General features: G+C 39.1%; 1 protein-coding gene across 12 annotated transcripts in view; it reads left to right on the forward strand.

Annotated features, from left to right (window-relative positions):
- The window catches only part of SULF2 (sulfatase 2), a 209140-nt gene that overhangs the window by 117873 nt on the left and 77493 nt on the right, over positions 1-13774 (forward strand). For 11 of the 12 annotated variants that reach the window (XR_010921001.1, XM_067554306.1, XM_067554303.1 and 8 more), the window contains one exon: positions 7873-8117. Coding sequence is in view for 11 of the 12 variants with exons in the window: in XM_067554306.1 (XP_067410407.1) it covers positions 7943-8117 (175 nt within the window). In the remaining variant the exon portion in view is untranslated. Of the gene's footprint in view, positions 1-317; positions 457-7872; positions 8118-13774 lie in introns of those variants that run through there. The other variant, XM_067554309.1, reaches the window with a different exon arrangement.

The following is a 13774-nucleotide window of genomic DNA, read 5'->3' on the forward strand; positions in this document are numbered from 1 at the left end:
GGCTCTAGCGGCAAGGCTGAATCGCCTTCCCCCCACCCAGCCTTTCTCACCACCCCCTGGGCCGGGGCGGGCGCACGCGGCTCGCTGCTGTGCCCCGCACCTGGCTCTGCATTTGATATTTAAAACCTGCTCCGTGCAGCGCAGCCCCGCCGCCGCCGCCAAGCATCCAGCGCGCGCGCGCTGCGGGGGGAGCGGCAGCGGCAGCTTGGTGGCAGCCCCGGCACGCGGCGGGTGGGGGACTGGCTGGAGCTGAACCTCTCCGCGCAGGGACGGAGCCGGCGGCTGGCAGAGCAGTGGGGGCTGCCATGCCCGGCACGGGGAGGGGGGGCTCCTGGCGGCCGAGCCCAGCCGTTGCTGCTGGAGCGGGGACGCTGAGCTGCTCCTGAGGCGGAGCTGGTGCTGAACAGGAAGGGGACATGCAGCACCGAGCCGCCGGCTGCTGCTTTCACTGCCCGGGTAAGTGGGGGGAGCTGCCCAGAGCCTCCCTGCAGAGCCGGGGCGAGCCCAGAGGTTAGCGGAGCTGCAGAAGGGGGCTGAGGGCAGGGGGTTGGGAGGGATAGAAGGATGGGGCAGGGAGGAGATGGGGGTAAGGATAGGGGAAGAGGTGCGAGCAGGGGGGTGGGTGGAGAATGGGAAGGAGGTGGGAGCAGGCAGGGTGAGGTTGTGAGGCGAAGGGACAGGAAGGGGGCAGGGAGGTGTTGCCAACCCGGGTTGTCCTGGAGTCTCTAGGAATTAAAGATAAATCTTTAATTAAAAAGATGATGTCCGGTGATGAAACCTTCAGCAATATGTCCAACCAAAACTGGTCGCCCCTTAAGGAGAAGATGGGATGCATTAGGGTAGAGATGATGGGAGGTGGGTGGGGCACTTGGCCCCAGCCCAGGGGGGAGCAAGCAGAGATGCTGCTCAGCCTTCTTCAGCAAGGCGCTGCTGCTGTCCAAAGACCCTGGATCCCCTATCCTCTAGGGGAAGGGGCTAGGTGTGCGGGCTCTCTGCGCAGCCAGAGGGCACCTGCCTAGGACTACTGGGGTGCCTGGCCCCCTGCTCTGTGTGGGCGGACTGTGGTTAGCTGTGCTTGGCACTGATGGGACACATCGAACCCGATCTGCCCTTGATACGGTTGGGCTGGTCTTGTATAAAAGCCCAGGGTCCACAGTGATTAAAACCCACACTGGAAGGGAGCTGTATAGCCTGCAGGTCTGTGGCCCCAGCGCTGGGGGAATGGCCAGGGCTGCACAGAGCCAGGGGCAGCTTGTTTGCGGTGTATTTATGTAAAGATTCCGTGTTTCAGTCTTCCCTGGTTTGGGGCAAAGTAACAGATGCTGGGAGATATCTGTGCAAAGAACAGTCCATTGTAAAAACAACTGATGTCTTGGCACTTAGTTTTTCATTTAATAAATTGTCATGTGCATCAGGGTTTTAAAAAAACAACCACCTTGTATTGAAAATCTACTTTTTCTGTATACAATCATATAAAATATTTTGTCACTGAATGGATTTGTCTCCATAGTCTTTTTTTAAAAAAACCCAACACCAACCTATCTTTTTTTGTGGCATACTGCCTTTATAGTCATTCACTCTTCTCTTGTGGTATTTCTAAATCTCCCCTTATATGCAGTTAATATGAATTTTTAATTTAATTTTAAAAATCAGCGTAAAGTTGTATTTAATAAATATGCAAAGATGGGTGTATTTAGGGGAGAATCGTCTCTGTTAAATGGTTCTTGGGAGAGAAGTGAAGTACTGTAGAAAAACGTTTTTATAATGGACTTCAGTGGACAGAGAGCAAAATAAAACTCTAACCTTATAAGAGGACTAGCTCTTACCAAAGAGCATTACTGTGAGTTTTTTACATTGTAGCTTTACTGAATGCTAATATAGAATAATGGGGATTATGCTGTGGTATTTAACAGTAAAGCATTTCTTACGAAAAAACATGTTATTGAATATTACAGTCACAAGAAGTTTTTATTTAAAATAAAGTTTAGAATAAAGGGAGAGATTCTGAAAGGAAGATGGATTTCCCCTTGTTAAATGCTTAGCAGCTTGAGCCCTGGTTGCAGTGCCCACCAACAGAACATAAGTAATTCAAAACAATCTGTTTAAATATGTAATTTAATGTTCTAATAAGCATCTGGAGCTGTGACAGAGTCCTGGCTTTCTAAGGAAATGTTTTCACAAAGTGATCACTCTATAGCTGATCTAAGGAACCTGCACAACACTTTCAAAAGATGAGCCTGGGAGCTTACGTTCAAAACTTTGCTAGACGTTAAAAATCATGGTCTTAATAAACAGACTGGATTTATGGTTTATTACAACAATCTGTAACCCGTTAAACCCCCATTTGTCCTGTGGGTGTTAACAGGCTATTTCACCCTGAAAGGTTCCTTAGACTATATATGCTGACTATTTATGCTAAACTATCTTGTTCAACCTTGTTTTATTTAGCTGTGACACTCTGAGAATCTTTCCCAAACCCGAGGAAGAGCTCTAACTCAAACATTTGTCTTTCTCATCAACAGAAGTTGGTCCAGTAAAAAGATATTACCTCACCCACCTTCTCTCTCTAAAAAAAGTTAGATGTTTACACAAAAGATATTTTTATTTAGCCATAGTTCATGCATGTGCTATTGATGTAACCTTCAACAGTCCAGGTTATCACTGGTTTGGGTTTGGGCTTTGGCTTTGGCTTTTTGTATCTTCTTTTAAATTTATGACTCTTTGAAAAAATATTTAGAAAATGTTAATCTAAAACAAAAAAGTAGTATGATGTGTGGTGAGATTACAACACAAGTCATGACTCAGTAGGATGTTTTCCCCCCTAAGCCTATTTGAATGCAAACAAGAATCCTCCCAGTCCAAGTGTAAAATGAAATTTTATATGTAGGAGATATAACTCGCAAAATATGGTCTTAAATGAAAATTATAGCTCATTGAAGGCATCATTGGAAAAGAGTCATTATTCATGAAAGCAAGGATCTGCAAGAGTGGTCCAAGAGTTAATAGAAGAGTGGTACAATGGAAACCATTTAATTGACAATCTGATAAACAGCATACTTGTTTAATTGGGATGGATGCTAGGGAATGGATCCCACACAATGCATTTCCAGGTCTCTAAACACTGAATAAATGGCACACCAAAGTCTGCTTAAAGAACACACCTGGTGTTAAAACAACGAAAGTCCTGTAGCACTTTAAAGATTAACCAATTTAATTTCTGCAGGCATAAGCTTTCGTGGGCTGCAACCCACTTAGTCAGATGCCTGGTGTTGGCTCCAAACATATTCAGAACAGTTATCAGGTGTGAGTTGCTGTTTGCCAGCATATTTTTCCCATGATGCAGCTGCCCTTTGTTCCTTACATGCTGTTTCCCTGTTTATGGCTGCTAAGTGAATCAAACATGCCTTAGCTGTCTTTTTTAATTACTGTTTTGCATTATGCTCATTTTTAAAGTGATCTAATAAATAAAAGTGAATTCAAGAAGCAGTTACTTTATAAATCTGCTTCTAGTAATATGTCAATTTAATGACAGTATAAATTCAAAGAATGGTTTAAATGTATTGTTTCTTTTTTCATAAAAAAATAATTTGTTCTAGGTTGTATATTGTGTCTTTGATAGTAAAGCATGAACCACATTCTGTTCTTGGTTATGCTGGGCATAAATCCAGAATTGTTTTTTAGACTTCAATAGAGTTACATTGGATTTACACTCATGTAATGGGAGTGTTTATGCTAAGGACAGTTGAAATGTTTCCCATTGTCTCTAAGGCTGGTAAGTTGCACCATTGTTAACTGCTGGGCTATATGCACAAGCATTCTCTATGCAACAGCCACTACAGTTTTCAGCATAGTATCTGTTAGACTTGTGCAAAGCAATTTTAATCAACATGGTGTAAAAAAATAGCATCTGAAGTCAGAGTTGACGTTAGTGCTCCCAGGGCTGCTGGGTTGATGATTGTGGGATCGGGTGACGTTTTTCAGAAATCTCCCTCATGGAGGCAGCCCTAAAAAGTAGAGTTTAGATCTGTGTTGTATTAATGGAATAAACACACTAAAAAGGCCACTTCCCTTCAACATTTATAAATGTGACTTAGTGGTAATGATCTATCTGCATTACTACGCTGAAGAACTGAGTTTGCCAGTAATCTTGTTCCCCAACAGGCAGGAGCTTAAGAACAAGGGAGGCAGCTGTATCTAATTCAGCCTATGAAGGGAGGGAGTGATTTGATACAGCAAATGGAGGGGGGTGGGGTGGGGAGGCAGAATATTCTCCCCCAGCTCTCTCTCTATTGGAGATGCCCACAGACTTACCACAGCTCAGTTAGCTGTCTCTTCTCTTTCTTAAGGAAAGCTTCTAGGGCTTGATGGCACTTGCATATAAACTGGGATGACTAAACTTTGTTAAATGTGGATGGGTAATTTAGGAGAAACTAAGAGGCATACCTAATTTCATAAGAAGCAGCACAGATGAGAGCTGTCCCCATCTGTTATGTGGAAGTGTGGCCTGCAGAGGCTACAGGTCCCAGCACATAGAGAACCAAAACACCTGGGTCACTGAGATCAAAATGCATCACTGCACATAGATACACCATATTAAAGGTGAAGGCAGATGTGGGTCTCGTTATAGAATTCCCTGTGCCCCTGTTTGGCAACATTGATACACATGTGAAGTCAAACCTCCAAACAGAAATGGGAAAGCATTTTAATAGCTACTTTGCCTTTGATATGTTGTTTCTTTCACCAAGTTCATTAATAATTGGAGAGAGGTTCTCAACTGTGACATTTTGCTAAGTATTATCACAACTCATAGACTACATCTGACCACTCTGAATGTAAGAGACACTTCTGCTGCCATTTTATAAGCTATTTAAAGCTGTTAATTAGATTTCACAGCAAATGCAGAGTTTGAAGTGGGCTATTTGTCTTGTATGAATACACACATTTCAGAAAATAGAGGATTATTTTGTAAATTGCTTTTTTTTTTAACTCAGCTATGAATATGAATTTTGGATATAATTGTATACTTTTAGGTGGTTCCAAGGGGTACCTTTAAGGAACTCTTATGCTGATAACAACAGGGACATAACATATGAGAATAGTTTGAAAATTTGAAGCAAAGAGGGGCAAAGATGAAAGTAATTATTTTGGTAGAGGTTGCCTGCTGAACTTAACATTCAGTCTTTTTCATATCTTCTTGGAGATAACAGTAATTTTTATAATTGTAAATATATATTTGTGCCTAGAAAAATCGTGGAGACACATCTGTATGTGTTGTTTGTTAATTTTACAGTGTCCCAAAATATACAAAGCATTTTATAGAAAGACATAGTCACTAGCCTAACGAGCATACTGACTCATTTTAGAGGTGATGCAATGAATGAGGGTAATAAATAGAATAAATAGTAGAGAGGGAATGGGCTGAGAAGTGGGTACAACAATGAGGTCATATGGTTATTCCCGTGTATTTGTTTTAACAAAAAAAGAAAATGCAATTTACACTCCTGCATAAATCCTACATCCAATTAGGGGGAAAGGGAAGCATGGTCAGATACAACAGTGATGGAAAACCTTCTGAAGCCTAAGATAGTCACCAAAAATTTCTACTAAAAGAAATAGGGCAGTTGGCTAGTCCCAAGCAAAAACTTAAACAATACCTTGTAAATCCCATGCCTTCAGAAAAACACTGACTATGAAATGAGAATGGCTAGATCAACAGTTTTGAGTTTTTTAATACACATTTCTATATATCAGAACTTTTTATTCCGTTTTCAGGAGGGAATAGATCTACTAATGTGCACCTCCCAACTTCCATTTTTGATTCCTCCTCCCCAGTGAACAGCTCTAGGGTCTGCCTCTATCACTGCTCTTGACTTTCCCAAGTAGTATCTGCACTGTGAAACTGGCATGATTCTTGCCTGTTTCACTGCTACAGGCAGAATTCTGAACATGAGCAATGAAAACTGACAAGACAGGTCAGTGTTCATTCTGTTACAGCTTGGCAGAGCTCTGGGCAGAGCAAAGGTACTAGAGCAGAGTCAGTCTGCAGTTTTAGGGAGACACTTTTTTTTTTAATACCATACAGGCTAGAATTTTTTGTGTTTTAAATGAAATTCAGATTCTGCAGAAGTTGATTTCATTCACCCATGAATCCCTAAAGAGACTTGCTGGGGTGAATGATAAGGTGGACTTTTCAAGTCTGGTCTATGTATATGAATTGGGAAATATCACTTTCTAAATATTGCATCATAGTGCAGTTAGCTGGCTTAAATATAAGAATCTTGTGCTTTCTTCCCTCTTCCCCCTCCCCCACCCCGGTGAGTGTAACAACTGTATAATTTCTCAGACCAATGGTTTTGTCATGGTTTGAGAACAATGTTAATAAAGATTTATCCCAAGAAACAAATTCTGGTAAATATGATCTGATAAGACTGCTATGAAATAATCTACTGGGGAGTGGGGAGGGGAAACGATTTTTAACTTGCTCTCTGGACAGAACATTAAGCTTCTTTCATTGAGTAGAGCACACAGTGCTGGTTTTTTTCTGCTCAGTCACTTCTGGTCTTTACAGAAGGCAGACAGTTTCCCTTGTGTCACTTTTAATTGATTTCCACTGCAATACATGAACTCACTGGCACAAGTCCAGAGAAAGCCAGTACATAGGGAATTAATCAAAAATTGACTCATTGATCACTTGATGTGATGAAATAATTAGCACTTGATATTCTCTGTACAGTTTCCTACAGGTGCTTTGACTTCTATTAGCAAAAGAAAATTCCTTAGGTCAGAAGATTATCAGCTAGCATTGAAATTTAAGAAATGCCTTAAGATGTTCATTCATCTAGGGCCTAGCCTGCTTGCTTAGAAATCAATCAAAGCTGTGCTATTGACTTTAGTGGGAGCAGGATCAGGGTTTTAGGGACCAATCCTGCAAACATAATCCTTATTGCCATGAGCTGTCCTAGGCAATAGGACAATTCTCAGTGTGTCTAGTGATACGAGTTTGCAGGATTAGACCCTTAAATTGTAAATGCAAAACATGCTTATTTAGTACCTTAACAGAAAAGAACAACAATACATTTCTGTAAAACCTCCATATCCATTTTGAAATAACATGATTGCCATCCACAAAGCCAGAAAGTTCAGTTAGTTCTAAAACACTAGCCTGAAATAATCCCACTATTTCTAGGTCCATGCAGCCACATTCAGCCCTGGCGTAGATGGGACATGCTTTCCAATTGAAATCTGTAAGAGTTGCTGCTACTTGTGCTAGATCTGAATTTGGCTTGTAGTTTGTGTCCATTGTGACTGCACAAAACAAACTTATTGTTAACTCAATAAATTTTACCATAATCTTGGTAAAAATCTCTATTTAGATACAGTCTTCCTTTAAAGATGATTTTTGACTCAGTAAATAAAAATACATTAGCCAAAAGTACCCAGATGGCCTTAACATTTACATTATGGATAATTACTCTACTATTGTACCCACAAATCCAGTTCTCTCAGTATATTGTTTTAATTTCTAATTAGTTGCACCTGGCCAAACTGATTTTTTAAATAGTTTGTTAAAAACAAGAAATGTGTGTGTTCCACTGCATAGTCCTTTGAACTTTTTGCCAAGTTTCAGCACTCAGCAAAATGTCTTCATAAATTTAGATAAACTCTTGAAAATTGTGAATGTTTCTACTTCTAGCAGGTACCAAGGTGAAAAATTGCAAGTACCTTGTTTCCCATATAGGGGGTTAGGGTATTTTAGATATATGTGGACTTAGCCTTTTAAAGAGAACATCTTTGTTCATTTGAAACATTTTGATAAATGGGAACTTTTTTTTGCTATAAATGCTTACCTGCTTTCCCTCTCCCCACATTTAGATCTGCAAGTAAAGAGGAAATAGAAGACATTAACCCACTGTGGTTGGAGAGAACACAAAATCAGCACAATATGGCACAGCATAGCATTGTCCTTGGATTATTCATAATGACTGTTTTATCACTGCTGGATGGAAGTTCAGGTTTCCTGTTAAATCAGCGTCTGAAAGGAAGATTTCAAAGGGACCGCAGAAACATCCGTCCAAACATCATTCTCATTCTTACTGATGATCAGGATGTAGAACTTGGTAAGAACCAAACAAAGTTAGAGTATTTTAGCTCACAGATATGGCATTGCCTTTGCTTGGGGCTAGATTCTGCTCTCAGACACACTAGTGTAAATGTATATTTTGACCCAGTGTAGCAGAAATCAGACTCTAACCCCTAACACGCAAATGAACTTTTTTCAGTGTGAAAAGTATAACAGAAGGAAAAGTGGTAAAATATTGTAAAAGCTTATCTGTGCATGTAAAATGTTTTCTAGTAATATGCTAACTCACTGACAGCAAATGTTACATCAGTTTAAGATTTGATACATCCTGTCTCTGGGTTTATGTTTGGCTTTGGTGGCGAAACAAAATTCAGATTTTTACTGTCTATCTTCAATTTGCTTGTTACACAGTTATGTGCACAAGCGGGGAAGTTACATACAAAGATGGTAGGTTTAGATACGTAATTGCTATTTGGTCTTGTAATTACCCAATTTCCTTGTGAGATTGCAGTATTTGAAGGCACAAATTGTTTTTTCATCTCTAAATTCCATTATTTAAAATGTAATCCAAGAAATTAAAACTATTTTAGGGCTTTTTCCCCCACAAAGATAAGTGAGTATTTGATTACTGCCAAGATCACTTAGGATCAGAAGATTCTACCTATTATCCAACTCTGATCATCTTTTTCACAAGTTGAAGTTGTAATTGCTGAGGAAAGAAGATTAAGGGTATGTCTGTACTGAGGACAGCAAAGTTGCCACCGTCAGATTGACCTATCTGGATCGATTGAGCGGTCAGTGAAGACCCGCTCAATCGATCCAGAAGTTGACGCTGGTAAACCACCCCCTCAAGTGGCGCAGTGCAGTGAAGACACCATGCAGAAGGGAAGCACAGCAGTTGACGAAAGTTACGCAAGGTACTCTGCATAGCTTGCGTAACTCCCATCAACTGCCACCGAATCGCCAGGTCAGCGTAGACAGGGCTAAGATTAAACAAACTTTCTTTTCTTAATGATTTGAAATAATGATTAAGTTGAGAAGCTTGCTGAAAAATTAACCTGTATCTTTACAGAATGTTGTGTGTAGTGAGAAAGCAATTACCAGAAAGCAGTTTTAAATGACTAGTTTTTTAGGTACATTTATAAATGGATTTATGAAGTCCATGTCTGTTTAAAAGTTGAGGGGATAGAATCTGTTCTGTGCTTTTTTTTGAGCGCTGTTAAAGCAAATTTCTGGTGTTGTAGATTAGAAAACAAATTCTGGGAAAGAGGCGAAGTATCATAGTGTAAATGAGGAGCTTTGCTTTATGCAGGGACAGATGCTATTTATTCTAAACCAAAAGTATATAATGGCATTATGACTATGCTTTTATAGATACTTTCATTTTATTGGTGTTTCTGCATGTCATAAACTATATCCCAGTTGTAACTTGGTTCAAAAGGTGATTAGAAAGTTTTCCAGTGAACAGGATAAGAAATAAAATGTTAGTTTAAGTGAGGCAAATTCAGAAGTGTTTTTCCCCCCACAATTAGACAAACCACTTTCAATAATGCATATCCAAAAAAGCCAAATACATTATCTCACAGTCTCATGTGACCAAAAACCAGGAGGTAATCCTAAAAAATTTATCATTTTCCATTTTAAGACTGCCTTCCTGTCTCTGATGCAATTGCTAATGTCCTCTGGGCAGTATACTTCTTTTCTCAGGTAATGTAATGTCTCTTTCCAATTTCAAGCACAATGGGCATCTGTCCACACAAATTAGGGGCTGGCTGGAGAAAATGCATTTGATGAAGCTGAGACCAGATATTTGTTTGAGGTCATTTTTTTTATTCTTAAATTGGCCAACTTTATCTATCAGAACTGCTGTTTGTGAGTGATGGAGTTAATACATTAAGGAAGATGGAAACGATGTCAGTTGCAGTTTGGCCTACAGATTGCAAATGCATGCTAACAAAAAATTTGGAAATTTTTAGAGGTGCAGCATAGAAAACTGAGCACAGTGAAGATTACGAGTATTTCTGAAGAAATCCAGAAGGAAGCTGTTCTTTTGGTGGGCAGAGCTGGCATTGTCCGTTTTGTTTTTCTGCTGAGATTATTTAGTGGCTATTTCTGATGTGAAAGGGGAGAGGATACAATCTCTGGCTCTCTGACGGCCTTCCCCTTATTTAACTTAAGATGTGTGTAACTATACAGCAGTAACAGGTGTGGTTTGCCAAAAGGAGATCCAGACCATTCAGGAAAGGGGCTCAACTTCCCTTTTATTTGTTCTGCTGTTAATCATGCTCTTTACTCAGGAAACCAAACCCTAACCATGGACTGAAACAAGGGAGGGCCTGATGAAAAGACTGCACGATCCTTGGGTCACAGGAGTTGGAGTGTGTTGTGCTGGTTATGAATGTGAGAAAATAATGGCTTTCTTCTGACCTCTCTTTACCTGAAGCAGTTTAGTCAAGTATTGGAACAGGCAGGCTTAGTTGCCTGTCTTCCTAGTTAAGAGCATTGTGCTGAGTAATGAACAAGTTGATCTATGAGTAAGAAGAGGCGAAAAATACTGATCGGAGAAAAGTCTTAAATTATACCCGAAGATTAATTTTCTAGTTAGATTAATGAGAATCCAAGCTATCCTAGTGGTGATGTCTAATGCATTGTAAATTCCAGGATCTCCAGTTTAATTTGGACTGATGTTTGGATATCATGTTACTGTAGTTACAGTAGGTTATTGGGGCCAGCTTATATAACTGACTCATTCATGGACAGAGAGAGACTTAGCTACCTGGGAGATACTTCATTCATGTTAGAGAGATCTGAGTGTCTTTTGATATACGTTTCATTGAATAAGTACAAATCTGGCACAAGAAGACAATGTGCCTGTTGGTTTTCTTACATAAAGAGAGGTGATCTGTTAGTAGCTTTTAAAAAAAAAGAAATGCAAAGAGGGAAAATTGGGAAAAATAGTACTGTATATACAATAATTCAAATAGAAAGTAAGCATAATGTTTTATGAGAACATTCAGTAACATTCCAGGGGTTGACCAGACATGTTCACGTACAGGCATCGCTCAAATTTAGCTTAAAAAAAGATGAAGCTAATTCAAGCCTTCAACAAATGTAGCTGCCAAAAATCTTTAATTGTATGATCTCTGACAATAAAATGCTAATGCTAAGTTAATGAAACATTCAATATTACATCTTCAAACAGCTGCTAAAGTTATTCATTTATTTATGTTGAGCAAGTTTCTACTATTGGCTTATACTGAAGAATTCACAATAAATTCTGCTCTTGCAGACAACCATTTAATTCACATACAGGATTTTTATATTTCTCTTTTCAATATTTATATCTTTTAAAGATGTTAATGTATTTGAACATATAAAGGCAAATCTAATCTTTAGCAATACACACCATTATTTGTTAGCTGAGATACTTGACTAGATCCCAATATTATAGTACAGGAAAATAGTTTCTCATACACTAATATTGAATGCTTGTTGACTAATACTCTGTATTTATGCTCTGATCAGATCTTTTGCAAAATATGATCACAGAGATAAACTTTGCTTCGTATATAATAGTGATGTACTTGGGCAAGTCTCTAGAAGATAGTCACATTATGAGTAGACTATTTAATAAATACAAACAAGCAGGGGACGTGTGGGAAACAGTATGCAGTGGGGAATATTTTTAAGGCACAGCAGGATGTGAGTGCAAAAATGTTCAGTTGTGTGCGCAAAAAAAGCCGCTGCGTTTGTGTGTTTGAAACACTTATAACTACCTGTCTGTCTGCTCAGGCTTGTGCACAAAAGCCAGTTGTCCTAGGAAATGTGAGGTTTTAAGAAACACCTGATACAGTCTGCTCTGTATTGTTTCAGTACAACAAGGAACTCTTTCTTAATATGTCCTGTCATGGAGCAGTATTGGAGGAACTTTTGAGAAATATTCTGCATGCACACTACTGGGATATAGTGCTTCTATCAGCCTTGCCATATATACTTCCTTTGCACTTTTCCTCATCATTTTTGGATGGATAATAGATTCCCTGTGTGATATGCATTTTTCAGCTTTATTATATCCCTGAAAGATGTTGCAGGGCTCATCATAAGACCACCGTCTACTCTGAATGTTAAATTGTGCTGCAGAAGATCCCTACAGTTGTCATCTTAACATATACATGTCCTGGGGCCTAGGATGTCTGCATTTCCATTCTGACCACTATCACTCTTCCATCATCCATTTACAGTGGAGGAGAAGATAAAAGGCTTTCTGACATATAATGCAGGGAAAGCTTCCTTCCCAGATGGTGGAGGATAATTATTAGTACAGAAGCAGAGTTGTAAAAAGGAGCGACTTCTCAGTGTATGCCACAGAACTTGCGGTTTCATAGTGTTTTCTCAGTGTCAAGATCTGATTCAAAGTCTGTAGAGAGTTTGTGAATTTTCCAAATTATATTATTAGTTTAAAAACTGATGTCAGCAGTTGAATGAGCTCTGAAGAGAGAGCAAGCAAAACAAGTTGTTGCAGCTCATGTCACATGAAGTCCAAACTGAATTTAGTACTATATATCTTTTCTGCTTCACTTTGTCTACTGAACAGCTGAATGCATCAAACAGATGACTCTTAGCAAATCTGTCACCATAGATTTTCTTCTTCTTCTCCAAAAATCACAAACTTACAAAATTAAAGGCGACTTTATTATATGTGATTTTAGACGTGTAACAGAGACCTTTTTCTGAATAAAATATTGACACTTCAAAGCATAACATCTCTTAGCACATCAGAATCTAACTAATGAAATCACAGAAGATTTTCCCACTAGAGAGAGATGATGATTTGCTGAGATTCCAATCACTGATTAACACACAAGTGATGTTCTGCCATAGAAGAATCTAATTTCTATTTTCTTTTATGTCACCAAGTTTGTGTTGGAGGCAGGATAAAGAAAGTAAGTTTTGGTTGGTTAGCTTAGTGTTGTTTAAAATATTTAAAGCTGGCCTATTTAAGATTGCATGCAAGGAGATGCTTGGCTTTTGCCTTCCACTGATCTGTCACTCTGCATTAGTTCTCAAGTTGGGGAAGCAGATTAGATCATGTTTTTGTATTAAAGACTGTTGATATATAGGGCCTTGTCTTTACAGCAGTTTTATTAAGGAAGGTTACTGTCCCCAAGGGGAGACTTGACATGAAGGGTTATTTATGCACAGATGCCTCTATCATTTAAAAGGGTTGTTAAAATTATATTTTAATAGTGGAATGACGAAACATTCCTTCAGCCTGCTTTATTTATTTTTGAATTAGCTCATAAGACAGAGCAGAGCTAACATTTGCAATTACAGGAAAACTGACTTATAATTGTAACTGAAATTAGAGGCTTTGGATTTTGGGATCAGCATCCCTCTTCAAACTTTTCTATTTTGTGATTATAAAAAAGGACTTGTTTTGTTTAGATACTTCCCTTTAGTATGTGCGCTATAACAGGTTTTTCTACAGGGGAGTCAGTCTTACAACTGGCCTTTTGTTGCTGTGATGAAGAATTACAAAGATGAGTTCTGATCAGCTGAAAAAGTCCCTAACAAATCTTTTTTTTTTTTTTTTTTTTTAAGTCTTCAAATAAGATGATCTCAAGAAATGTAATGCCATGGTAATTTTAAGATGAAAAAACTTGCAGTAGAAATTAATTCTCCTTCATGGAAGCA

Source organism: Emydura macquarii, unplaced genomic scaffold, assembly GCF_026122565.2.
Source record: "Emydura macquarii macquarii isolate MOO-44397 ecotype Brisbane River unplaced genomic scaffold, CSIRO-AGI_Emac_v2 contig_1483, whole genome shotgun sequence".
In the NCBI taxonomy this organism is placed as follows: domain Eukaryota; kingdom Metazoa; phylum Chordata; order Testudines; family Chelidae; genus Emydura; species Emydura macquarii.